This window comes from Idiotropiscis lumnitzeri, chromosome 21 (assembly GCF_059441095.1).
Source record: "Idiotropiscis lumnitzeri isolate Australia: NSW breed Sydney's pygmy pipehorse chromosome 21, RoL_Ilum_1.0, whole genome shotgun sequence".
Lineage (NCBI taxonomy): Eukaryota > Metazoa > Chordata > Actinopteri > Syngnathiformes > Syngnathidae > Idiotropiscis > Idiotropiscis lumnitzeri.
This window is the reverse complement of record NC_142411.1, coordinates 1,571,591-1,593,557: the sequence shown is the minus strand read 5'-3', so window position 1 is coordinate 1,593,557 and position 21,967 is coordinate 1,571,591. Positions and strand designations below refer to the sequence as shown.

The following is a 21,967-nucleotide window of genomic DNA, read 5'->3' as shown; positions in this document are numbered from 1 at the left end:
CTTCCGTTTGTTTTATGGCGTTCGGAGTGGCGGTGAGAGCGCGGTCACGGGACAAAATTGAACTCGTATCTCAAGGCATGGCTTTATGCAAAATTTCCCAAGAGAAAAGTCTCCTTTTGTCTTTTTCATGTTTGCTTTATTCAGCCGGGCAGTGATGAGCGTCGAGAATGACGTCAAACGTCGACGTTTTTTTTTTTTTTTGCCAGCGAGCGGTCTAAATTTTGGTTCTGCAGCGGGCGTCACATCTTGGTGCGTTCAGTCCTCGACGATGATGGGCAGGTATTGCTGCGGCGGCGGGTACTGGTTCTGTTGTTGGTTCTCCCTGGTTGGAGGGTGAGGACCGCGATGAGCATGATGTGAATGCGCAAAAATGTTGCAATGCTTTAAATGAGCTGAAAATATTTTCGCCATTCTTTTGGGAATTTTTAGTTGGGGAAAAAAAATGTGGGAATTTTGAGGAATTCCATCTTCTGTTGCTGCTCGCTGTCGCTCAAATTAAATGAGTGAATCGAAATTGAACATATTTGTGCATTTTTTTTTTGCTTACCAGGCAATCCTCTTTTGCTCCCGGACTTGTGCTCGGTGAGCTAAAAAAAAAAAAAGATAAATAAAAAAAATAAAATAACAGAAGCACGATATGATTATTATCATCAAACGGTTTCCAGGATCAACGAGACGTTTACCTCTCCATGCCGAATGTCCCGCTCTGAACGCCGCTCTTGCGCCTTTCCAGAGATTTTTTAAGAAACACTCGCCGGGCTCGGCCATGAGCATCACCAGCGACAGCACCAGGAACAGCGTCACCAACTTCATCGTCAGGAAAATCAAATGTCGCTGCTCGCTCGACAGATTATTAGTCTGTGTGCACAAATGAATAGACGTCGTCGGCAGCAAAACACCTCGACAGCCAATATGAAAAAGTCTACACACCCCGCTTCAAATGGCAATTTTCTGTCATTTAAAAGAAATATTAATATGAATAACTCAAAAATAATAATAATTTAATCTTCGCAATTGCTGAAGAACCTAAAATGAGAATAAATAAATAAATAAATCATAAACGTAAGTTGAACAGTTTCCCATCACAATAATGAAAAAGCTTTGAAATCTTTTTCTTAATTTTTTTTATCATAAAAAAAAAATATTTATATATTTTTCAATGAAATAACGTGTACAAAAAAAACATGTTGCTGTTTGAATAGCCGCAAGCAGTAATTGATATTAAAAAAAAAAAAACAAGTTCATAAATGTTCTTTTTACCTTCCAACAAAGCGAACAAAACCGCCGCAGTCAAGACGCCGATGTGACGTTTGATCGCTTGCGTCCGTCGCTTTCATTTAAACGAGCCCACTTTTGTGTTTGCTTCTCTGACCTTTTCTCGGTCAACCGCAAAACGTCCAGTTAAGATCTCGCACCATCAGGCGGCATTTTTTGGACTTCTGCTTGCGGTCGCGTTCACGACCGTTATCAAACAGCAACACGTTGATGCTCGGCAAGTCGCATTTCGTAAACTTGTCTCTCTTCGTGGGAAGCTCACCGGTAACTAAAGCAAGTTCACAAGTTCATTATGAAAACGTCCAAAAATTGGATGGAAAAGAAAAGAAGAAAAGTAAAGCCAATTTTTTAAATAAATTTAAAATGTACGGAATGGAACTTTGTTAAATATTCACATTGGAAAATGGAAGCAATGCTGAAGCTAACTTAAAAAAATGACAGTATTTAATGGCCTTTTGCGAATTAACAAAGTGGATATAAAATGAGTTTTTAAAAAAATATATTTGAAAAATGCAATTTTTTTTATCAAAGTACAGTTGAAAGAAGAAAACAAAAAAAATGAAGCCAGCACGAGGCTTTTTAATCTTTAATAATTGTATATATAAAAAATATACACATTTTTTAGTTTAACTGAAAATTGGCCATCGGTTAAATGTGTTTTGTGTTTCAATTCAATTCCTTTGCACATTGGCATTTTTTTAAGGTAATTCTTGGAAAAAATAATCATGATTGTCGAACCAAAAACACCTTTTGCCAACATCAATTGAGGCTTGGTTGAACTTTACCTCCTCCTGTGATTTTTCAATTAGACTCTATAATACTACTACTATTTATAATAATAATAATTAATAATATTTTTTGGTGTGAAATATTATTGACTTTTACGCCAATCAACTTTCTTTTCGTTCAATTTAAAAAAATGTGTGTGAAATTATAATGCTTATGTTTGGAAGTCATTCAGACAATTAATGGAAACTCTAAATTGTCTTTATTAATATTAACACTCCATATTTTTTTATTACATTTTATACCCCAGATTCTGTGTTCATCATCAAATAAGAACAAAACACACAAAAAGTTCAATTGCAGATTTATTTCCCATTGCAAAAAGCAATCCCTGACTTTCCATGGCGTTCCCCCCCAAAAAAACAAAAACAAAAAAAAAAATGACAAAAAGCAACACACGTGTGCATTGCACGCAAACGGCCTCAGTTGAAAGCGGGCTGGTCGGGCGCAAATTCCACCGAGCGCTTGTTGAGCTCCTCTTGCTCTTCAAAGCCGTGATTCTTGTGAATTAACCTGGACGCCGCACAACACGTCACGACCACAAAATTGAATCGAAATAGTCAAAGAAGTGCAAAGCCTCACCCGTGGATCAGCTTTCCCGCTAAAAAAACAACAACAAAAAAAGTGTCATTAACGCCGTCACATTTAAGGCCGAGATCTGAAAATGTGCCATGGAAAATACGAATAAAAAGTACCGTGAACCAGGCCGTGAAAAATGAGCCCCAAAAAACACTCGCCGGGCTGCGCCATCAGCACCACCACGAGCACGACCAGGAACGCCGCCGTCCACTTCATCCTGCACTTGACGAAAAAAAAACAAACTTCAATTTATCATGTCATGAGACGCCTTTTCAAATGTGTCGTCGCTCACCTTCCCACCAAAAGTTTTTTTCTCGTTTCCTGCTGATGAGCGAGCCGCGTCAGATGTTCGACTTCTCTGCCGTGCCTCGCGACGCCTCTTTTTATACGTGCACTCGATGGTGGGAAGTTACAAAGTTCTCTGACAGATGCGCCTTGAGATACGAGTGGGCCCGAGTTGCGAGGTTTTTTTCCCCGTACAAGACGTGAAACGAGCCGTAACTGTTCTTCAAAAAAAAAAACAAATATTACTGCCGCTTCCAGTTGAAATTTACTGTCCGACTAAACAACAAACGAAGAGAGTCACGTGCCACTTAAACCAAATCACGGAAACTTCATGAGAAAATATTTACGCTGCCCCCTGGTGGTCAAAGCATCACAGAAGGAGCAACACAATTTCCATTATTTTGAAGAAAAAAAAAATACTTTTGTCATTGCTCTATATTTTCAAAAAGTGTTTTTATTTTTTTTCATTTAAAAATAAATTGACTTGTGTTGCTGCTTGACGTCGTTCAAGGAAACAAATCAATTATTTTTTTATTCCTCAATTTTTCCAAAAAAAACAAAATGAAAGAAAATGTAATCGCATGAAAGGAAGAAAAAGTTTTTGGGGGTTTTTGTGGCCGTGCAAAGTCATCGTCTATCTTGGTCAACATCTTATCGCCTTCAACTTCTCTCGTCGCGAAGAGGAACTTAATGGAGAGAAGAAAAAAAGGACCTCAGCTAACATGTCAACAAGACCATCCGGCTGCGTTTCAATGAGTCTTTTTTTTTTTTTTTTTTCGTCTTCCTGAAGTCGAAAGTTTGAACCAGCTCAGCTCCAAATCCATTTCGGCTTTGATGAGTTCTTTTTTTTTTTTTTTCTCTTGCGGCCTTTCTCCGACTTGTTTGATTTGCGCCCGAGCGAGACATCCCTCCGGTCTTTGCGTGATCTCGCCGCGATCCCTACAAAGAGGAGCGGCGCGTCCGTCGGCTTGTCGGCCGTCGCGCTCAGGTGCCTCGACCGACTTTTACTGATCTTCTCAATTCTCGGAATCCGCCGGCAGGGCCTGCAAATTGAAAACGGCCTCTGGAAATTATACGACAATGGCAAAAAAAAAAGTGGAATTGAATAAACGTGTTGGAATACAAATTGATTTTCCGCTGCGTCCGTATTTCCTCAGTATTGTCAAGCCCAAATATTGATTTGATGGGTTTTTTTTTGTTTTTTTTTACCGAAAATCATCGGCCATTATCAACCCGGATCGATTCATAACCGCCGTGGCGTTAAAATAAGCTCCTGACTTCGCGGGTAATCTTTTTATCTTTTTATTCCGACTTCCGACTTGAGTTCGCCGGTTGTTAATTAATATCTCTCGACATCACACAAACAAGGCAGCTTTTGCTCCCGAGCCGTTTTTGAGCAAAGGCGCCGCCGTCGAGACCCGGCCGGCTTTGGCCTTAATACTCACTTGAAAGGCGCGATGGGATCTCTCCTTCTCCTTAAGACCTCGCCGAGTGTAAACGCGAGCTCTCGTCCTCGCCTGGATTAGTGCCACTGTTCCACATAAAAAAAAAAAAAAGAAAATCAGTATGCGACATTTGTTCGAAGGCTCACGCTTGGGCCTCCAGAATTATTTTTTTTCCTTTTCAATGTTATCTAATATTTCAATTTTATTGCTCCATGTGACATTGTCAAATTCTTTTTTTGCTAAGGCAAATATTTTACAGTGGAAATATCAGGGGGGTTTTTTTCTTCCGTTTTCTGAACTCGATTTATTTTTTTGCTGATTTCTCTCTGTTCTAAAATTAGTTTTTTAAAACAGTCAAACATTCTGCTTGTAATTCTTATCTTTGTATTTGTAGGCGATAAGGTACCCCAAATATACATTATTTCATTCATTATATATTTTAAAAATTTAGCGTCCGATGAATCGGTCGCCAGAACTTAATTGCGCCAACTACTCGACTTTTATTATTTCAATGCAAGCTGACGCATTTGAGAGCTTTCGGCTAATAACGAGAGTCTTCTTTTGCCCTCGGTGGATGTCGTTGCTGTGCCAACTTTTGTCTCATTCAGGTAGCGTGGCGACTTTCATTCTTCTGTTGACACCACAACAGCAACAACAAAAGGGGAAGAAAAAAAAAAAAATCACACACGCACGTACACACATACACGCCTCTAAGTGTAAGTCAGACAATCATTTCTTGGAAATAGGAGGGCTGAAATGAGGCCGGAGGTGTGAGGAATGGATTCAGTATGGCGAGAGGAGGAGGAGGGGGGGGGGGTAGATTGGGGGGAGGGGGGGGCACCCCGGCTGCTGGCTCAGGCTTTTAATACACTGCCTCCGCACGCAGTGGTACTCCACCTCATCATCGCTGCCAAGGCTGAAAGATGAAGAATCCACGAGTGGAAGACTTGTGACTCTCATCAACGCTGTTTGCTTGGCGCACACACTGTTGTGCGTCCAGTAACACAAGGCGAGAGAGAGCGAGAGAGAGCGAGAATTTATTTGTTTGATTATAATCAAGGATCTTTGTATGTGTCCACAAATGTGTTTTTGAGGCTGAAAACAAGAAATATCAAATAATGACATCACTCCAAACGAGCCACGTTTAGAAGCGGATTCGGACCGGAGAAAGCAAAGCATATCGTCGTTCACAATTTCACATCCGAAGAGAAAAATCCTCTCGCAGACGTGAGCGTATTGATTTGGACGGGGAGGACTGCGATTCTCTCGTCTCGACGGGAGGTCGTCTCCGCCGCCGCTTGCGGGAAGCTTGTGAAGAGGCCGCCCACCACCTGGCCTGCGCCATGGCGGAATATTCCGCTCGTTCCCTGGCGGACGGCGGGCGTATCAAAGCCCCGTGACACACACACACACACACACGACGTATGCAAAGTGCTTCTGGTTTGATAACGCCTCAAGCGTTTCACGCGTTGTTGTCGACCTTAAATATTTGAGCGTAGCCTACTGGCGATGCGGGTAATTCCTGCCCAACGACTCACCAAGGCAATCGCAAGCTCGTCGCAATGCTTAGATTCGAGACGCGTTCAAACGTGACCTCGATTGTTTGGTGAAAGTGAAATCGATCCGGCCGAGTCGCGACGACGAGGCGCTCTAAAGCAGCCGCGGGAGTGGAAGCTGTTCAAGAAAAAAATTCCGTTGGACTGAATCGCCCGAAAATTAATAAATTAATCAAATATCTCTAAAAAAAAATTTCTTTGCATTTCAGCTACACCCCCCCAAAAAAAAAAAAAAATCAAGTAAACTGAAACCGTAAAAATGTGTTTTTTTTGTTTTTCCCTCAAACGGCGCTAACGAGACGCGCGTGACGGAGTGCTTGGAGTTCAATTTTGTTTGCCCCAACAACTTCAATTAGGCATGTGGGCGGCAAAATCGATTGCACGACTGATGACGTCTCTCGCCTTCCATTGCTCACCCGTGGAACGGACGCCGCGTCCGCCGGCGACGCGCACGCACGCACGCACATTGGACGAGCGTGCGCAGCGGGCTGATATTCATCACTCGGCGGCCAAACGAGAGCGACGCCGTCGATCCGACGCCTCCGGCGTTCGCCGTCTCGGTTTCATCAATAATAAATGACGCTCGTCACCGCAATATGCACCTCGCTACATTTGTCTTTTTTTTTTCTTTTTTTTTTCTTTTTTTTTTTTTACCCTCAACCCGCCTGTTGTGTCCAGCCTCGGCGCGACGGCGTGGAAATCTCACCGTGATTTGGAAATGTCAACATGACGCCTGGCAAAGTGTGTCGAAGAGGCGGGGAATGAAAAAAAAAAAAAACGTTTTTTTTTTTTTTTTTTCCTTCACTTTGAGGAGATTTCTCTGCGAGTCAAGAAGACGCCGACCCGGAAAGTTCACAGCTGATTGGTTAACAGCGGAAAGCTTTTAGATGTTTTGCGTGCCCGTCTGTTGGGAAAACATCTTTATTTATTTATTAAGGGTCAGGACACGGACACAAAAGTCATCGGCCATTAAAAAAAGAAAAAAGAAAAAGGCGTTTCCAGTCCTCAGAAATCGATTCCGTCCGATTAATCGATGAAATGACACATTTTGACACGACTATCGTTACAATAATGTCATGTATTTGAATAATATTTTTGAATGAATGGTGAGGTTCCATAACCGAAATCAATACCAATGCATAAATTAAAATCCACTTTTGAAAATGCATTTTGGATGCTTCCAAACACTGACATATGACCAAGCAAATATGAACCATTTTTTTTTTGTGCGTGTGAATTAAAATTCACACTGCGCAAATCAGCCGCATCATCTTTGTTTGCTCTTCCTCTTTCTTTGCCCCTCAACAAATTGCACCCTCACTGTCCCCTTGTTGTATTGACACACACATCTAATTTCCTCATCAACAAAAGCCACAGAAATTGCAGCAGCATTTTTTTTTTTAAATTTATTTATTTGTATTTTTCTGGTGCAGCATGTTTCCCTTTGCGTGGCTCGTCTTTTAAATGGCAGAAACGAGCAAACTTTTCAGCTCTTTAATGAACACAGCTTGTTTTTTTGTTTCAGTCCCCTCGTGTATATTTGGGTGTGTATGTGTGTGTCTGGTCCAAACAACACACACACACACACAAAACAATTACACCTGGACGGGGCCACCAGCCTCTGCATGCAGGACAAAGCGTCAACCAGCGTCTGTCTGTGCGTCTGTGTGTGTGTGTGTGTGCACTTCCTGTTTGCAGTAATTACTTGTGATGCCATTTATAGTTTACACAGCATGCCGCCATTAGAGAGATCATTATTGGAAGTCTGACTGCAGTCGGCACGCTTTAATTAAACATTCCGATGAAAGGAAACGGCGCATTTTTGGGGGGAGAAATGCAAACAAATATGCACGGTAACAAAATGGAGTCAGTAAAAAAAAAAAAAAACACATTCAGTTTGTTCAATTCAATCGTTAATTTCAACATCGTATCTCAGTTGAGGCAAAATAGTCGCACATACCTCAGGTCAAAAGTTCCCAATATGAGTTTGAAATGTACAAAACAGTTCAACGCTGCCTCATTCCTGATAGCGATCACCCAAAAAAAAAAAAAAAAAAAACAGATCATACGCAAAGCAATCTGAAAGTGATTCCGTCCATGCTTGTGTTTCTGGAAATTAAATTGAGCTCGAGAACACAACTGACCCGCGGGAGCTAATCGACGTCTTCGATCGCGGGGGGGTGAGGGGGGTTAGGTGGGTTTACGTGCTTTCGTCTGTCGGCGTGTCCCCTCAAAGCGACCTTGAGGTGACGCGCTGGATGCCTGACATCTTATTTTTGAGCTTTTCTTCTTCAGTATTAACGCACACGCGCACACACACACACACACACACACGCAAGCATGCAGGTGTCTGCCGGTGAGGTTGTGGGGACAGTTGATCCCCAGACAGATTAGGTGGCAATCTGAAATCTCCCCAGGCCAGCCCCGGGATCATGCACGCACACACACACACGCACACGCACACACACACACACGCTAAAGTCACAGAAAGTGTTGTTGAAAAGTGACTTTGAGAAAGCAGGCTGATGTAAACAATTATGATCATTTTTTTCACCTTAATGGAGTTTTTTTGCGCGACATTTTTCCAAACGTAAGCACTTATTTGCTAATCTGGAACAATTACTGCAAAGGAATTTACAAGTCATTTATATTTTATTTTTTTTTACATCATGTTGATGTTTTCTTCTCGTTTGTTTGTTTGCGGAGGTTCGACTACCAGGAGCTGCTGCACAACTCCACCTTCTGCCTGGTGCCGCGGGGGCGACGCCTCGGCTCCTTCCGCTTCCTGGAGGCACTGCAGGTGCGCTCTTAATTCTCTGTTTACTGTCGTCAATCAGTCATTCAGTATTGAAGTCCACATTTGGGGGAGAAAAAAAGCTAACTGAAATCTGATGCTAACAGGTTGCAGGAATTTCTGGCAAGTTGTCCCCTTGTCCTACACATGGCAACAATCTCCTCGACAAATGGCAAAGCAAACGTCACGCTTTCTCGTCACAATTGAATGTTTTGAAAGGCATGTTTGCATGTACAGCAACTACGTGTGTATCTAGCCTTTTTAGCTAGCGGCCGCATCCTACGTGTGCCAACAATCTCCCGTCCAGATGTCAGGGTCAAAGTCAAGCAGCTGTTAGCGCTCCAGTTGCAAGCCAAATCAATCAATCAAACGCAATAGTACAAACTTTGAAACCGTGGACGTTTTGCTAGCCTGATTAGCTACTAGCCATGTCCTACACGTGCCAACAATCTCCTGTACGGATGGCGGAGCAAATTGCAAAAATGGAAGGAAGAGTGAAATATATTAAAAAAAAAAAAAAAAAAACTTGTGTTGTGTGCTGTGATCTGAATGGTTGGCCAATGTTTTTGGGGGTGTGGCTTAGTGAAAGCTCGCAATCAATCCACGACAGATGGAAATTAGTGCAAGTAGTATTTGAACACTCATCTTGGGAATTCCTCAAAACTTCCTCCCCACAGTAATCACTCCACAAAATGGCCTCCGAAGCCATTCGAGAGGTTGAAAGCGAGCATCTTCTTCAAACGACTTCTCCGTCGTCAATCCCGCGGGATTTCTACTCCGCCCCCCCAACTCTGACGCGTCTTTTTATAGAACGTTGTCATTATCTCCACTTTTTGATGGAGGAAAAAAGCAAAGTGTGTGCGTGTTGTCTCCCGTCTCCTGGCAGGCGGCGTGCGTCCCCGTCATTCTGAGCAACGGCTGGGAGCTTCCCTTCTCCGAGGTCATCGACTGGACCAAGGCGGCCGTGCTCGGCGACGATCGGCTGTTGCTGCAGGTGAGGAATGGCTGGCCGAATCATTTTGGCTTACGACTTTGGGGATGTAGAATGCAATTTATCATGAAGCAACCACTTGGGAATGAGCGCTTAGCATAATGCTAACAAACAAGGCAAAATGCCATAGGAGGGCTAACTGATTGGGGCAATTGCGATAGAGGACCTGCATCTGCCGGCAACTTTTTTTTCTGTTTCTCTTACTTACATGAATACAAAAAAAAAAACTCAAGCTAAAACTAAGAAAAACAAAACTAGCACAAAGCTTATTTAAGAAAAACAAAAAAATGTCATTCAAAGCAACCGTAACTCTCAAATGGACACCCGCGGCCACGTTAGCCGAAAACCTTTCGACCGCTATTTTTACAAACACGGTCGCGCCGAGTGCCAAACACGTTTGGGAATTTTTTCCATTTATCAATCCGATGACAGCCGCTCGCTCGCTCGCTTGTGCTTCCACTGGCGGCCAGGAAGCCTTGTCACGGATTAAGACGGATTATTCTGCAATTGGATTACCTTCTGTCGCCTTTAATTAGTAGCGCAGGGCGGAGTGTGTTGATATTTACATTCGCGGGGTTGCGAGCGAGAGGAGAAAACATACCTGCGTGTGCGGGAGATAAAACGTCCTTTTCATTTGGAGACGATGTGAGCCAGCTAGTCACAATGACCTGCACAAAAAAAAAAAAAATTTTGAAGAATGACTTGTGAATGATCAAAATTGTTTTTGAATAAATAAAAAAATTAAAAAAGTCACCAAAAATTCTGCTTACGTCCCGTAACCAAGTTGTGTCTCGATCCATCTCGCAGGTTCCGTCCATGACTCGCTCGGTAGGCCGCGACAAGATTCTGGTCCTCCGTCAACAGAGCCAGTTCCTGTGGGACGCGTACTTCTCCTCCGTAGCCAAGATCGTCCTCACCACTCTGGAGGTGCGAAACGTTCACCTCTTCACTTTGGTGGCAAACTTGGATTCCGTCCAACACACACAGTTTTTTTTTTTGTTTTTTGTTTTTTTTTTGGGGGGGGGGGTGACCGCCGGCTGTTCTTCACCTCGCCAATAAACTTTCACAACAAATCTTTCCTGCTTGTGTAATGTCACGAAATATTTTAAACTTTGCATAGAAAGTTACTTGACTGCCTCTTGAGCACTCGCGTTCAGCATTTTTAGTTTCTTTTTTTATTTAATTTGTAACAATTCGGCTTCATGTTGAAACACAATTTGTTTTTTTGTTTTGTTTTTTTTTTTCTTTTTTTTTTGCTCTTCAAAAAAAAAAACATGACACGTATGAAAAAAAAAAAATTTTTTAAATGACTGTAATGCGGATGTCATGAACGGGACCACAACATTAACATCATTAACATTTTTTATTTATTTTTTTACAAATATCGGCATTTTACTCTTATTATTTTCACGACAGTCCATTTTGCTCAACATCTCAAAGAATAATAAGCACGAGACATTTTTAGTCCTTTAGCACTTGCACAAGTCAACACAAGGTCCAAGCAGCGTTGCGTTCGCCGGCGGGCCTCCGCGAGTCCATCTGGAGAGAGCGAGCGAGCGAGGCAGGAGTCAAGGTTTTCGTGTGGGTGGACGTTCTCCCGACAAGGAAGCTTAACAACCTCCACAGGCAAAACTTGTTGTTGTTGCGTTCCAGACGGAATAATCACGTTTAGGACGCGACACAGAGGACTTATTCGTGAGTGCACGTGATTGCTTTGGGTTGCGAGGCCTGTCGGGGGGGGGGCAGCATGTTGGCGAGTGGTTGCCACGGCAACCTCACAGCTTTTGGGTTGGAGTTTTTGGAAAACTAAATAAAAATTAAAATAAACCTTATAGGTGCGTTTCTATTTTGACTGCAAGCCGAGTGTGCCCAAACCTGCGTAAAATATTCTTTTGCGTTGGTCGCCGAGCGATGTCAGATGGTTGGAGTCCCCCCAAAGAGTTGGCTGACATCACACCGCCAACGCGGCTGACCTTCGCAAACATGGCCGACGGACACAACGGACTAAACGGCTAATGGATTCCTCATGTTGGGAGCGCCCCAACACACACACACCTCCCCCCTCCCCTCTCCCCAAGTCGAAGGGCTTCAATTATCTTGCGTCTGTCCCGAGCTTCGTCACACAAACGGTGGCTTCTCAATATTGTTTTTGTTTATATGACCCGATCCCCAAACTGTCCAGATAATCCGAGACCGTGTGGACTCTGTGGTGTCCCGAAACCATCTGATGTGGAACTCCCTGCCTGGTGGCCTCTATGCACTCCCACAGTACTCCAGCGACCCCGCACGCTTCCCCTTCTACTACGCCATGCTGGGTGAGGAGAAAAACTGACGTCGTTATTCATTGATATTTTTATGTATTTATTTTACGCTGTGGAAAAAATCGGTTTCAAATTTTGACACAACGCGGCTTGTAATTTGGTGTTTTTCATCAAAATGCTTCATTGGACTTCTGAATGTTGGAGCGTTCGCCCCAAGCCACCTCGTGTCTCGGAGCGAAGCAAAGGGCAGAGCAGGCGCTTCCATAAATATATCCAAGCCCACCTGAGATGCGGCCAGTGTCAGAGAGATGGATCGAGCGGCGCTAAAGAGCACTCCGGCTCCACTTATCCGTGAGGATGCGAGTATTCCCAAACAGGCGCGCCAACACCCGGCACGCCACGTGGCCTCGCCGGCTCTCTTGCGCCCCCTTCAGGCACAAACAGACGGCCGTGCCGGATCGTGGCTGCTGACAGGTCGCATGACTTGATGATCCCAACTTTTTTTTCGCTCCCCTCGCATGACAACGGGGCACTCTGACTTGAGATTTAGTGTTGAGTCAACTTGATTTGCTTCGTAACTCGCTTGAAAGTTGAAACTTAACACTGGACACTGGTGACATACTCCCACTTCAACATTTTGATTTTTTTTTTTTTTTTTGTTCACCCTCCCTCCCAAAAATCAATTCCTCGAGTCCATTTAGCCATCGTAGCCGACGTCGCGACTCATTCATCAAGCGCGCTCGTTTCAAGTTTGGCTCGCCTGGTTTTGGTTCTGTGCCCGTCGTGACACTTTGTGGTGTTGCCGGAGCAAATTTGCGGCGCTAACGGAGGGCATCAAAAACCTGACCGGCTCATTGGAGGATTTAACAAGCGTGCTCGTGTCAACGGGAAGTGTGTGTGTGTGTCACAAAGACAGATGGCCGCTTCAACACACACGCACACACAATACGGCCGCGAAGGATTTACATGATCAAGAATCTATTTCTCTCTTTTTGTTTTTAATTTATTTATAAAATTTTGTTTTAATTTATTGTAAATACATCTAAATATTAGTACAACCATTTTTTTTTTGTTTCTTTAAATGTATCCAATTATCGTTTCATGAATGTCTCGGTGCGCAGGTAAGAGCCCCCCGCCGCAGTTTACCGGCGTGATCCATACGGTGAGTCCGCTGCAGTCGCATCCGTCTCCCGTGGTGAAGCTCATCATCGCCGTGGCCAAGTCCAAGTTCTGTGCGCAGGTGGGAGGTAAATTATGGAAGTGGACTTTGAGACATGATTTCAAATGTTTTTTTTTTGTTGTTTCTGATGTCGTAGATCGTGATTTTATGGAACAGCGACAAGCCTTTACCTCCCAGGAACAAGTGGCCCTCCACCAGTGTGCCTCTCACCGTCATCCAAGGACAGAGCAAGGTGCCACCATCCTTTTTCTTCTCTGAACTTTTTGCATTTCCCGAGAGTAAAAACCCCAAATATCAATTCAACGTAACGACCACCGCACACCTCCGAACGCCGTCACAACCAAAAAGTTGGCAAAGCGCCACATGCCAAGAGCCCAAGATCATGTGACTGGAGCTGTACTTTCCAAAACTTGAGCCTTTTTCGCCGCTCAGTCCCCCCGCCCTCCGGCCTTATTCATCAAAATTGTCGCGGCCCACAACCCAAATAAAAAAATAAAAAAAAAATACAGTAATTGATTCCCATTGCAAATGCATAAAAAAAATTGTTGGCCCCAAGTTACGGCACACGGACCCCAGGTTGAGAACCGTGTTCCGTACTTCACGGAAGATGGAACAAGTTATCCGGGAAAATCTGTGACACGGTGGCAGCTTGTGGCGTATTTCCGTCTGCTCTGTTTTGCGTCCAGCCTGAGTAAGCACAACATGACCCTTAAACCGCAGGTACCAACGCTAAATCATACCGAGTCAGCCCGAACATGCCGAGCAAGCGCTTTAGCCTGACACATCAATATTATCAGCCGGGGCGGCTCCGGCGGACATTTTTCAGCGTCATCAATCACGGCTCAACTCGGCACGTCCGCGTCCGCCAGCTTGACTTTTACGTACGGCTTCCTCTCAAGCATCCATCCTGCCTCCTGAGCCGTGCCAGAAAATGATGTGCGCCGGGAGCACGAAAGGTGAAAAAGTCAAAAAATGGGATTGGGCAGAGATAAATGTTAAGAAATAAATAAAATCTCGCAAAGATAAAGATAAGTTCCAAATGTCGTCATTTTATTATTTTTTTTTCCGGTTCATGGGGATTCAATCTGAATAATTAGATAATTAAAAAGAATTGAACCGTTTTTTGACATGATATTAATTGAATGGCGGCCGAAAACAGATATCACGTTCACGGAGACGTCTCGACTCCTCCCATCTCGTCAGTGCGGCACTAGCGTGAGTTTGTCTTGGCAGAGGATAAAGAATATATGAGTGCAAGTGCTCTTGTGTTGCTGCACAGTTTGTGTTCAATCCTTTTCCTCCAGGCTCACTAATTTGCGTCAGCTCGTGAGAATGAGCTCTCGGTAGCATTCCGAACGTGAGCGGCAATCAGTGGCGATGTACTTGTCGGCCGCTGCGCGTGTATCGTATCTCGATAACGCAGGATTGCGTTATAATGAGGCCGCAGAGAGCTGGACGTGATCTTTGGCCTCGCGCTTGAATTTAAGAGCGGCGACGCGGCGTGGCGTTCAGGGGGAAAAAAAAAAAAAAACTCCCTCCGAGTCGCAGCGGTCGGTGCGTCTGGCGAGCCAGTTAATGGCTGCCAGGCGAGCCGGGCGAGCATAAGGTTGGAGTCCATTCAAGCGGTTGGATCTCGTCTCGGACCCGATGCAGGGAGGCATCGACTGCGGCCGGCGGGGGGGCAGCGAAGGATGAGGCTGAGGACGGAATTCTGCTGCCTTTGACCAATTGCTTCCAAACGCCGGCGCCGCGGGGCCGACATGAAATATGCGCTCATGCTATCAAGTCTTTCTTACACCCGAGACGTTTTGGTCAAGTTCTGACCCATTTATTAGACTTGCCTGTTTTATGGCGAGTCATCAAATTTCAAGGCCGGATCGGTACCAAGATCGCGGCGGACTGACCGCCAAAAAAAAGGTTTGAATAGGCAGGTTGCGATGAATCTGGCCTCAACCTCCAATCGCAGCACAAAAAGTCTCGGCGTCTTGAAGCCGCGCGTCTTTTAAATAATTCAAAATTTAATTAGAAGTCAATACGATCGTCAGCAGCTAATGCATCCCGGCGAGGTCAAAATTGACGGCAGCTCGCGTAAAAATAACAAAAAACTATTAAGTCGGCCTTTATGATCGATGGACACGCGGGAGCGGAATAAACACATTTGGTGCCGTTTGTTTACTTGGCCTGAAGGCTTTTTGTTTTGTTGTTTTATTTGGGAGGAAAACCAAAAATATGTAATAAACCCCCGGGAAAAAAAAACCTCAAAATGTTTTTTCTGTTGTGTACAGACGATGAGTAGTCGTTTTTCGCCGCACGACGTCATCGTCACCGACGCCATCCTCAGTCTGGACGAAGACTCGGTTCTCTCCACCAATGAGGTGAGTCGGAAACTCTTCTCACATTTGCATATATTAGATTGTATTTTTATGATATTATTAATAGATATTTATTATATGAAAACGGCAAACGTCACGTCTGCCACATTTTAAAGTCTCGTAAGCGCAAAGTAGTCCAAGGGAAAAATGTTTCTTTACAAATTGACGTCGCCACCGCCTGGCCTGGCATGTGCATTACATTGTGAAGCAAACATGAAAAAAAATAAATAAATAAATAATTTATTTTTTTGATCACTATTTTATGTTCGGAATATTAGTTAATATTTTTAAGTCAACATAAAGGTAATTAAATAACAAAAATGTTTTTTTGCTTATTTTAAGTGTATTTTACAGCACGAGTGAGAACGTCTGATTGACTAAATTGGCTTTCCGATTGTGTTATGCAGAGTTTGGAAATGCACTTTAAAAGTTGTTTGTTTGGACGCCAACGCCGGCCAAGTTATCGATGGCGGGTGAAATGAGGCAGTCAGTCCACGCGCAGGCATGAACGCCATTCATTAGCCAGAAACAAGCCGCGCGCTGACCGCTGAGCCGGGGGCGGGGGTGCGTTTTCCGGATGGGGGGGGGTGCGTGTGCCTCCAAAGGACCTTTCCAAATACGTCGCTCGGAATTGGAATGAGGCGGAAGTGCGGCCGGTCGGGCAAAAGAAATGCAAACGGATCCAAAAAAAAAAAATTGCATTGTGTCGATTGCTCGTTAAAATCAAATTGGAGGCTTCTTAATTGACTTTGATTCAGTTCATTTAAATCATCATCAGGATTTATTTTTGAAAGGACACTCTATGAACGATTTTAATGATTGAATTTAGTTTCTGATTGAGCTGAAATTCAAATGAAAGCATTTTGCTTTCAGGGAAAAAAAAATAAATCTTTATTGATCGGAGCAAGTCAATGCTCACCTTTTCCACGCTAACGGCGTGACAATGACACTCGGTGGCGCGGCTAAACAATCTCGACCGGCCGGCCGGCCAAACTTTTATGCGCCGCCGGCCGGCTCGTTTTATGGAGGAGGAGGAGGAAGAGGGAGGACACTGAGAGAATATCGGTTGCGCTCGATAAGCCGCCGCCCTAATTGGCCTTTTAAGGCGGCGCGGCGGGATTTGGGGCGAAAAGGAGATGAAATACGCCGAGCGGAATGGAATCACGCGCGACCATCATCAAGCCCAATTGAATAATTGCACTTTGAAATATTCAAACGCCACCTTCTCCTCATGACTTTGTCTCACCGAATTACACGTATGACGGCTCGTCTCGAGTGGAGATTTCAATTTTTGAGCAGCCCTCCGTAATTCACAATGAGCCAAAATATTTCACGTGGATGTTTGAATGTCAGTTTTTCTTGGCAGAGGTTAAAGAATATATGATGTGCGTTTTGTTTATTGATTCCGAGCTTCGCCGAAGACTCCAAAAATGTTCGTCTAGTCGTGAATGAGTGTGAATTCTTGTTTGTGTCCAAATATGCCTTGATTTTGGCGGCGACGTATTTTCTCGCGGCCCGTGAGAGCATCAATGAGCCTCGTCCGTAATATGCGCGTGCCTTCATCTTGCGCATATTATGGTCTGTAAAGCGTGACGTAACTCCTTTTTATGGGACGCCTTTAAAGCCGCACGAGATTTACAGTCACGACGCTCTCTGCATCCACGTCGGCCGTGCCGCCATCTATTAGCTCCGTGCTTCCAAAACATTTATGGCGCTGTGTCCTGCAGATTTGACGTGAGAACATTTTTGAAAAGAAAAAAAATGTTTGTCAATGAAGATGACATTCAAATGAATCAGAAATGCAACATTGGAGAAACAATTATTTGTCCCTACTGCCATCTAGTGGAAGAGCGCGGAATTGTTCTGCGTGTCACGAAAGGTCGTCGGCGTCGATCGATGGACCGTATTTTTGTCATTTATTAGCCGTAAATAAATGCTCATTTTCACACCAATTGGATCATTTCTTTAGGCACACGTCGCCACACAGCGGTTGGGAATCCATTTTTTTTTTTTCCGCGTCTCTCTCTCCCGCACACGCGAATGTCACGTTTCAGTCACATCACGCCTGCCGCTAATGGGGATGGACAGACGAGGCGTGCCGAGCGAGCGCCTCGGTGCCAAAGTCACACATGCCAAGTGGCATTATTGAAAACGTTTTCATCTCTGATGGCAACGCGATTAAAACTGCAGCACCTTATTAATTATTACACAGCACGCGTGCGTCTCAATCACCGCTGTGGCAGCCGCAACCTTTTCGATTCTCCTCTCAGCACACAGATGGGAGGAGATGATTCAATTTCAGCCGTTCATTTTTTTGGTGGGGGGACTTTTCAAACTGCTGCAACATTCGCCACAGAGGACAAAGAATATATGCCTGTGTGTATTGTTATTGTCACGCTTTCAAAAAAAATGCGCAAATTTGGAATTTCTCCTTGCAGGTGGATTTCGCCTTCATCGTGTGGCAAAGTTTTCCCGAGCGGATCGTGGGTTATCCCGCCCGGAGCCACTACTGGGACGGATCGCGCTCCTGCTGGGGCTACACGTCCAAATGGACCAACGACTACTCCATGGTGCTCACCGGGGCCGCCTTCTACCACAGGTACGACGCTCAAGCGTATTGTCGGCTGAATGCTAAAAAAAATATATATTTTTTTTTTTTTTCCAGAAATATAGACAAATATTACTTGCTCGCAGAAAAGACATAGTTCATCTTCTCGGTGGTCCTCGGCGATGCTAACGTGTCGCTCTGGCGCCCCCTTCAGGTACTACCACTACCTGTTCAGCAGCTACGTGCCCGGCAGCCTGCTTGGCATGGTGGACCGCATGGCCAACTGCGAGGACATCCTGATGAACTTCCTGGTGTCGGCCGTCACCAAGCAAGCGCCCGTCAAGGTGACGCAGAAGAAGCAGTACAAGGAGACCATGATGAGCCAAGTAAGCCACCGGCGGCCATTTTGAGACTTTTGCCATTCAGCGCTCGCCGAAGCGTTCTTCATCATGACCAGCCCGAGGGATGATGAAATGAGCGTTGTCGTCGATCTTTTTTCCGACGCTCTCGTCATGGTGAGCAAGTTATGACCGTGTGATTTGTTTCACGTCTCCCCGAAATATGTGCGGGAAATGGCCACGATCATTCGCGACGCTCCCAAAAAAAATAAAACATCTTTTGATGTCACCGTCGGGGGAATTACGACGACGTTTTACAACGTATGCCCAGCGGACGGGCCCGATCGTGACGACGTCGTTATGATGTCATCGGCCGTTTCAGTCAATACTTGCACAGGCGATACGAGAGCAGCACAATTTTAAGAATTTCAAAAAGCACTTGGAGGCTGCGCGATGACGGATGTGACCACGCGACACAACGTGTTGAGTAATTCATGGCGGAAATCAGCTGACGGCAAAACTACGTCACGATTTTTTACAAATTCATGAAAATTTTGGCGTCTTTTTAACTTGCCCCCCCCCCCAAAAGGGCTCGAAGGCGTCCCGCTGGGCCGACCCGGACCACTTTGCCGAGCGTCAGACGTGCGTCAACGCCTTCGCTCGCTGGCTGGGCTTCATGCCGCTTCTGCACTCGCAGATGAGACTGGACCCTCTGCTCTTCCGGGACCAGGTGTCCATGTTGCGCAAGAAGTACCGCGACATCGAGAGGCTGTGAACGCACAAAAAGGTACGCTCGCTCACACTCGCCAAAAAAAGAAAAAATGGAACGCGGGAGCGACGCGAGCTGCATGAACACAACCTTTTCCGTGGCCACAAAATGCCGAAAAGCGCAAAAGAAGCCCAAATCGTCTTCACCGTGGACAATGTTGCTGTTGTACGTTTACGGCTGCGATTCGTGTTTGTCTCAAGCAAATAAAAATCAGCGAATGCTATCAAAGTGTCACATGAGCTCCAAATGTCAGTCTTCCTTTTTTTTTTTTTTTTTTGATTCCTCACTTTCCACGGGCCAATTGATTAGGTACACCTCTCAAATATTTTTGCCGCATTTAAAAAAGTTTTTGTGCGTGTGTGTGTACAGGTGTCCCTATTAAATTGAAAGGGTGTCCCTAAAGCCTCCACACGCCACCGTCATTAAGAGCGTGCGCATGAATATTAAAATGATCCCACCTTGATTGCTTCTCGACTTGAGGAGGATCGGCGGAAAAAGGCCGACACGTTGATCCGTAAAATACATTTATATGATAATCACAAGCATTTTTAGGCTCATGCGTTGTTTGGACGTTTTCTTTGTCCGTCGCCGCGTCAAGGTTGTGCTGCAAAAAAAAAAAAGGCAGCCGAGTTGATTTGGAGGGCGCAGTCGAAAATGAAAAGAATATCGGACGTGAAGTCGCTCACGATTATTGCAAGGAAAAAACATTTAAAGGCTAGAAAATGTTTCAAGTAAGGCTCGGAAAAATGTATTCAAGATTGCCGCGCTGGGCAGTCCTGGGGCGGAACCGGGTCGAACCTCCAACCTGGCCGGACGACCATTTTTTGGTGTGGGCTGAGACATTTAAAAAAAGGGTTCAATTAGAAAAGGCCGGAAGTTAATTTTAGTCGGGCCCACGAATCGGCCGTCTCGGCTTAGAACAACAATTTTTCTGAATACGGCAACAGAAATTTGACCTCGTAAAACCGAAATGAGAAGCACCCAAAAGCAGAGCTCGAATCCGAAACAAGACTCGACAAGCACGCCGACTCGAATGCAAAACAGAAAAATCGTCGTTTCAACTCGAAGCGGCCGACCTTCGCTTCCTCTCTCTTTCCCTCCCCGCCACAATTCCTCACATTCTATTCCGCTCCAGAAATTGCCGTCCGTCCGTCCGTCCGTGCTGAGCAGCCACTATGACAAATGTGAGGAGACAGGCCCAAATGAGAAACGTTGATAGCTGATAGCAAATAAATAAATAAATAAATAAATCTTTGGTGGCAAGCAAACTCCTCAAGCCGTCGTTTGAATGTTGCAAGCGTCACTCGGACTTCTCTGTCGGTACGATTTAAAGCAACCACTTTCGCGCTAAGCTAACAGGCTAGCTAAAATGTCGCGCTAAATAACTCTGACAGTCCAACCAAATATATTTTTTATGCGTCCGTTTGGTGAATCGTTCCAAAGATGTAACTTTTTCCCATCACGATGCTTTTTATCGCCTTGAGTTGTTCAAAAAGTTAAAAGACGCAAAGTTACGCTATCAGGAGCCTTCAATGCAACGTTTTGTCATTTTTGTTTCTTTGACTTGATTTCGTTTAACGTGTTTAGGTCACAAAAAAATAATAAGGAAATAATCACCGAAGCGCGAAGCGGATTTGAATACTCTGACGTTCCACTTCTCTCACCAAAGATCAATTTACCGCATTTCTTTTTTTTTTTTTTGTATTTGCGGAGCGGCGTTCTCGGGCTGGCAGCCAATCGATGAGTGTTGCCTGGTGCCAAAGTGAATAATCATAAAGATGGAGATGATTTATTCATGATGGGCGCCTAATGGAGGCGTGACCAATGAGCGGCGTGCTGACGGCGAGAGATGAAAGCGCCGGCCGTCACATGGACTCAATCCCAAACGTGCTGACGGACGCCTAGCGGGCGCCACTTTACTCTGAACGCACGCACGCACGCACGCGGTCGTCGGCATTAAAGCAACACGCAGCCATTGAAAGTTACACGTCGACAATTATTTTTGGAACTTTGATCCTCACAAGATGAAGTCGATAAAAAAAAGAAGGAAACGCCCAGCTGGCCAGCAAAACGTTTTATGCGCTTAGGTCATATTTAGCTTGCTGTTTTTAACGCTACTAGTGGAGGTCGTCGTTGTTTGTGGCTCTCAAGAGTGTGCTACGCGCGCTGGCCCCAACACACACACACACACACACACATTGTAGGGAGCATAAAAGTGCATCAAAAGCCCACCCACAGCCAATTTCCCAAAGGCAAAGCAGAAATATGGCCAAGATGATCACCAATTTGTTCTTTCTTCTCAAACTCAAATAAATCAAAAATGTGTTTTTGTCCAAACATTTTTTTTTTTTTTTATTGTAACTCAATAATTTTGCCAACTTTTTTGCTTCAACTCAAAGGAACTTATGCTGCTCCTTCTGCTGTGCGCATCTTGACCACCAGGGGGCAGTATATTATTGACAGAGACACAGAGGCGTTGCACAACTGACGCAGATTAGTTGGACGCCACCCACAGGCCGATTTTGATATTTGGGATATTTGTGCCCTTTCCTGTTATGGGTTCGAATCTGGCTAGCTCGTGTAATTCTCTTGGTTTTATGTTTAGTTTGATAGCAAACTAAGGTTGGCGAGCGGCAATTCAAGCGTCTCCCCCCCCAACCCCCAGCGTCGTCTTTGCCTCCGGAGAACAAATGCGCTCTTATCGTCTTCTTGTAGTGGCGACTGACGCATGCAATTTCCCAGCCCGTGTTAAATCCTCCACGGGAAATCAGGCGCGCTCATTGGACGT

At 44.8% G+C, this 21,967-nt stretch overlaps 2 protein-coding genes and 2 long non-coding RNA genes across 6 annotated transcripts in view; 1 reads left to right on the top strand and 3 right to left on the bottom strand.

The window, feature by feature from the left end:
* Window positions 1-19,231, top strand: part of LOC148316357 (exostosin-1) — a 39,922-nt gene extending 20,691 nt beyond the window's left edge. The window contains exons 4-13 of the mRNA XM_088286403.1: window positions 8,633-8,726; window positions 9,607-9,714; window positions 10,519-10,638; window positions 11,894-12,026; window positions 13,094-13,212; window positions 13,289-13,384; window positions 15,438-15,527; window positions 17,963-18,123; window positions 18,287-18,458; window positions 19,000-19,231. Coding sequence (XP_088142529.1) covers window positions 8,633-8,726; window positions 9,607-9,714; window positions 10,519-10,638; window positions 11,894-12,026; window positions 13,094-13,212; window positions 13,289-13,384; window positions 15,438-15,527; window positions 17,963-18,123; window positions 18,287-18,458; window positions 19,000-19,185 — 1,279 coding nt within the window. The 3' untranslated portion in view covers window positions 19,186-19,231. The remainder of the gene's footprint in view (window positions 1-8,632; window positions 8,727-9,606; window positions 9,715-10,518; window positions 10,639-11,893; window positions 12,027-13,093; window positions 13,213-13,288; window positions 13,385-15,437; window positions 15,528-17,962; window positions 18,124-18,286; window positions 18,459-18,999) is intronic.
* LOC148316360 (uncharacterized) lies at window positions 135-1,393 on the bottom strand. Its single transcript, XR_015840165.1, has 4 exons — window positions 1,261-1,393; window positions 684-858; window positions 548-587; window positions 135-322 (listed from the first exon to the last, which is right to left on the bottom strand). It is a non-coding gene; the product is annotated as an uncharacterized LOC148316360 (long non-coding RNA).
* Window positions 2,354-3,074, bottom strand: LOC148316359 (pleurocidin-like peptide WF3). Of its 2 annotated transcripts, none has more exons than XM_088286363.1 (4): window positions 2,933-3,074; window positions 2,757-2,862; window positions 2,644-2,662; window positions 2,354-2,574 (listed from the first exon to the last, which is right to left on the bottom strand). In XM_088286363.1, the coding sequence occupies exons 2-4, from the start codon at window positions 2,854-2,856 to the stop codon at window positions 2,484-2,486; spliced, it is 210 nt and encodes a 69-aa protein (XP_088142489.1). In that variant the 5' UTR covers window positions 2,857-2,862; window positions 2,933-3,074; the 3' UTR covers window positions 2,354-2,483. The 2 variants fall into 2 exon arrangements, with proteins under 2 accessions (XP_088142489.1, XP_088142488.1); XM_088286362.1 differs by having other exon boundaries at window positions 2,757-2,857; window positions 2,933-3,035.
* On the bottom strand, window positions 3,734-10,619 carry LOC148316358 (uncharacterized). 2 transcript variants are annotated; one of them, XR_015840174.1, is made up of 4 exons: window positions 10,482-10,619; window positions 10,313-10,379; window positions 4,371-4,456; window positions 3,734-3,968 (listed from the first exon to the last, which is right to left on the bottom strand). It is a non-coding gene; the product is annotated as an uncharacterized LOC148316358 (long non-coding RNA). The 2 variants fall into 2 exon arrangements; XR_015840173.1 differs by lacking the exon at window positions 3,734-3,968 and having other exon boundaries at window positions 4,250-4,456.
* Window positions 19,232-21,967: the final 2,736 nt, after the last annotated feature.

Coding starts and splice junctions, on each gene's coding strand:
- LOC148316359 (XM_088286363.1), bottom strand. CDS start 2,856: ATGAAGTGGACGGCGGCGTTCCTGGTCGTGCTCGTGGTGGTGCTGATG.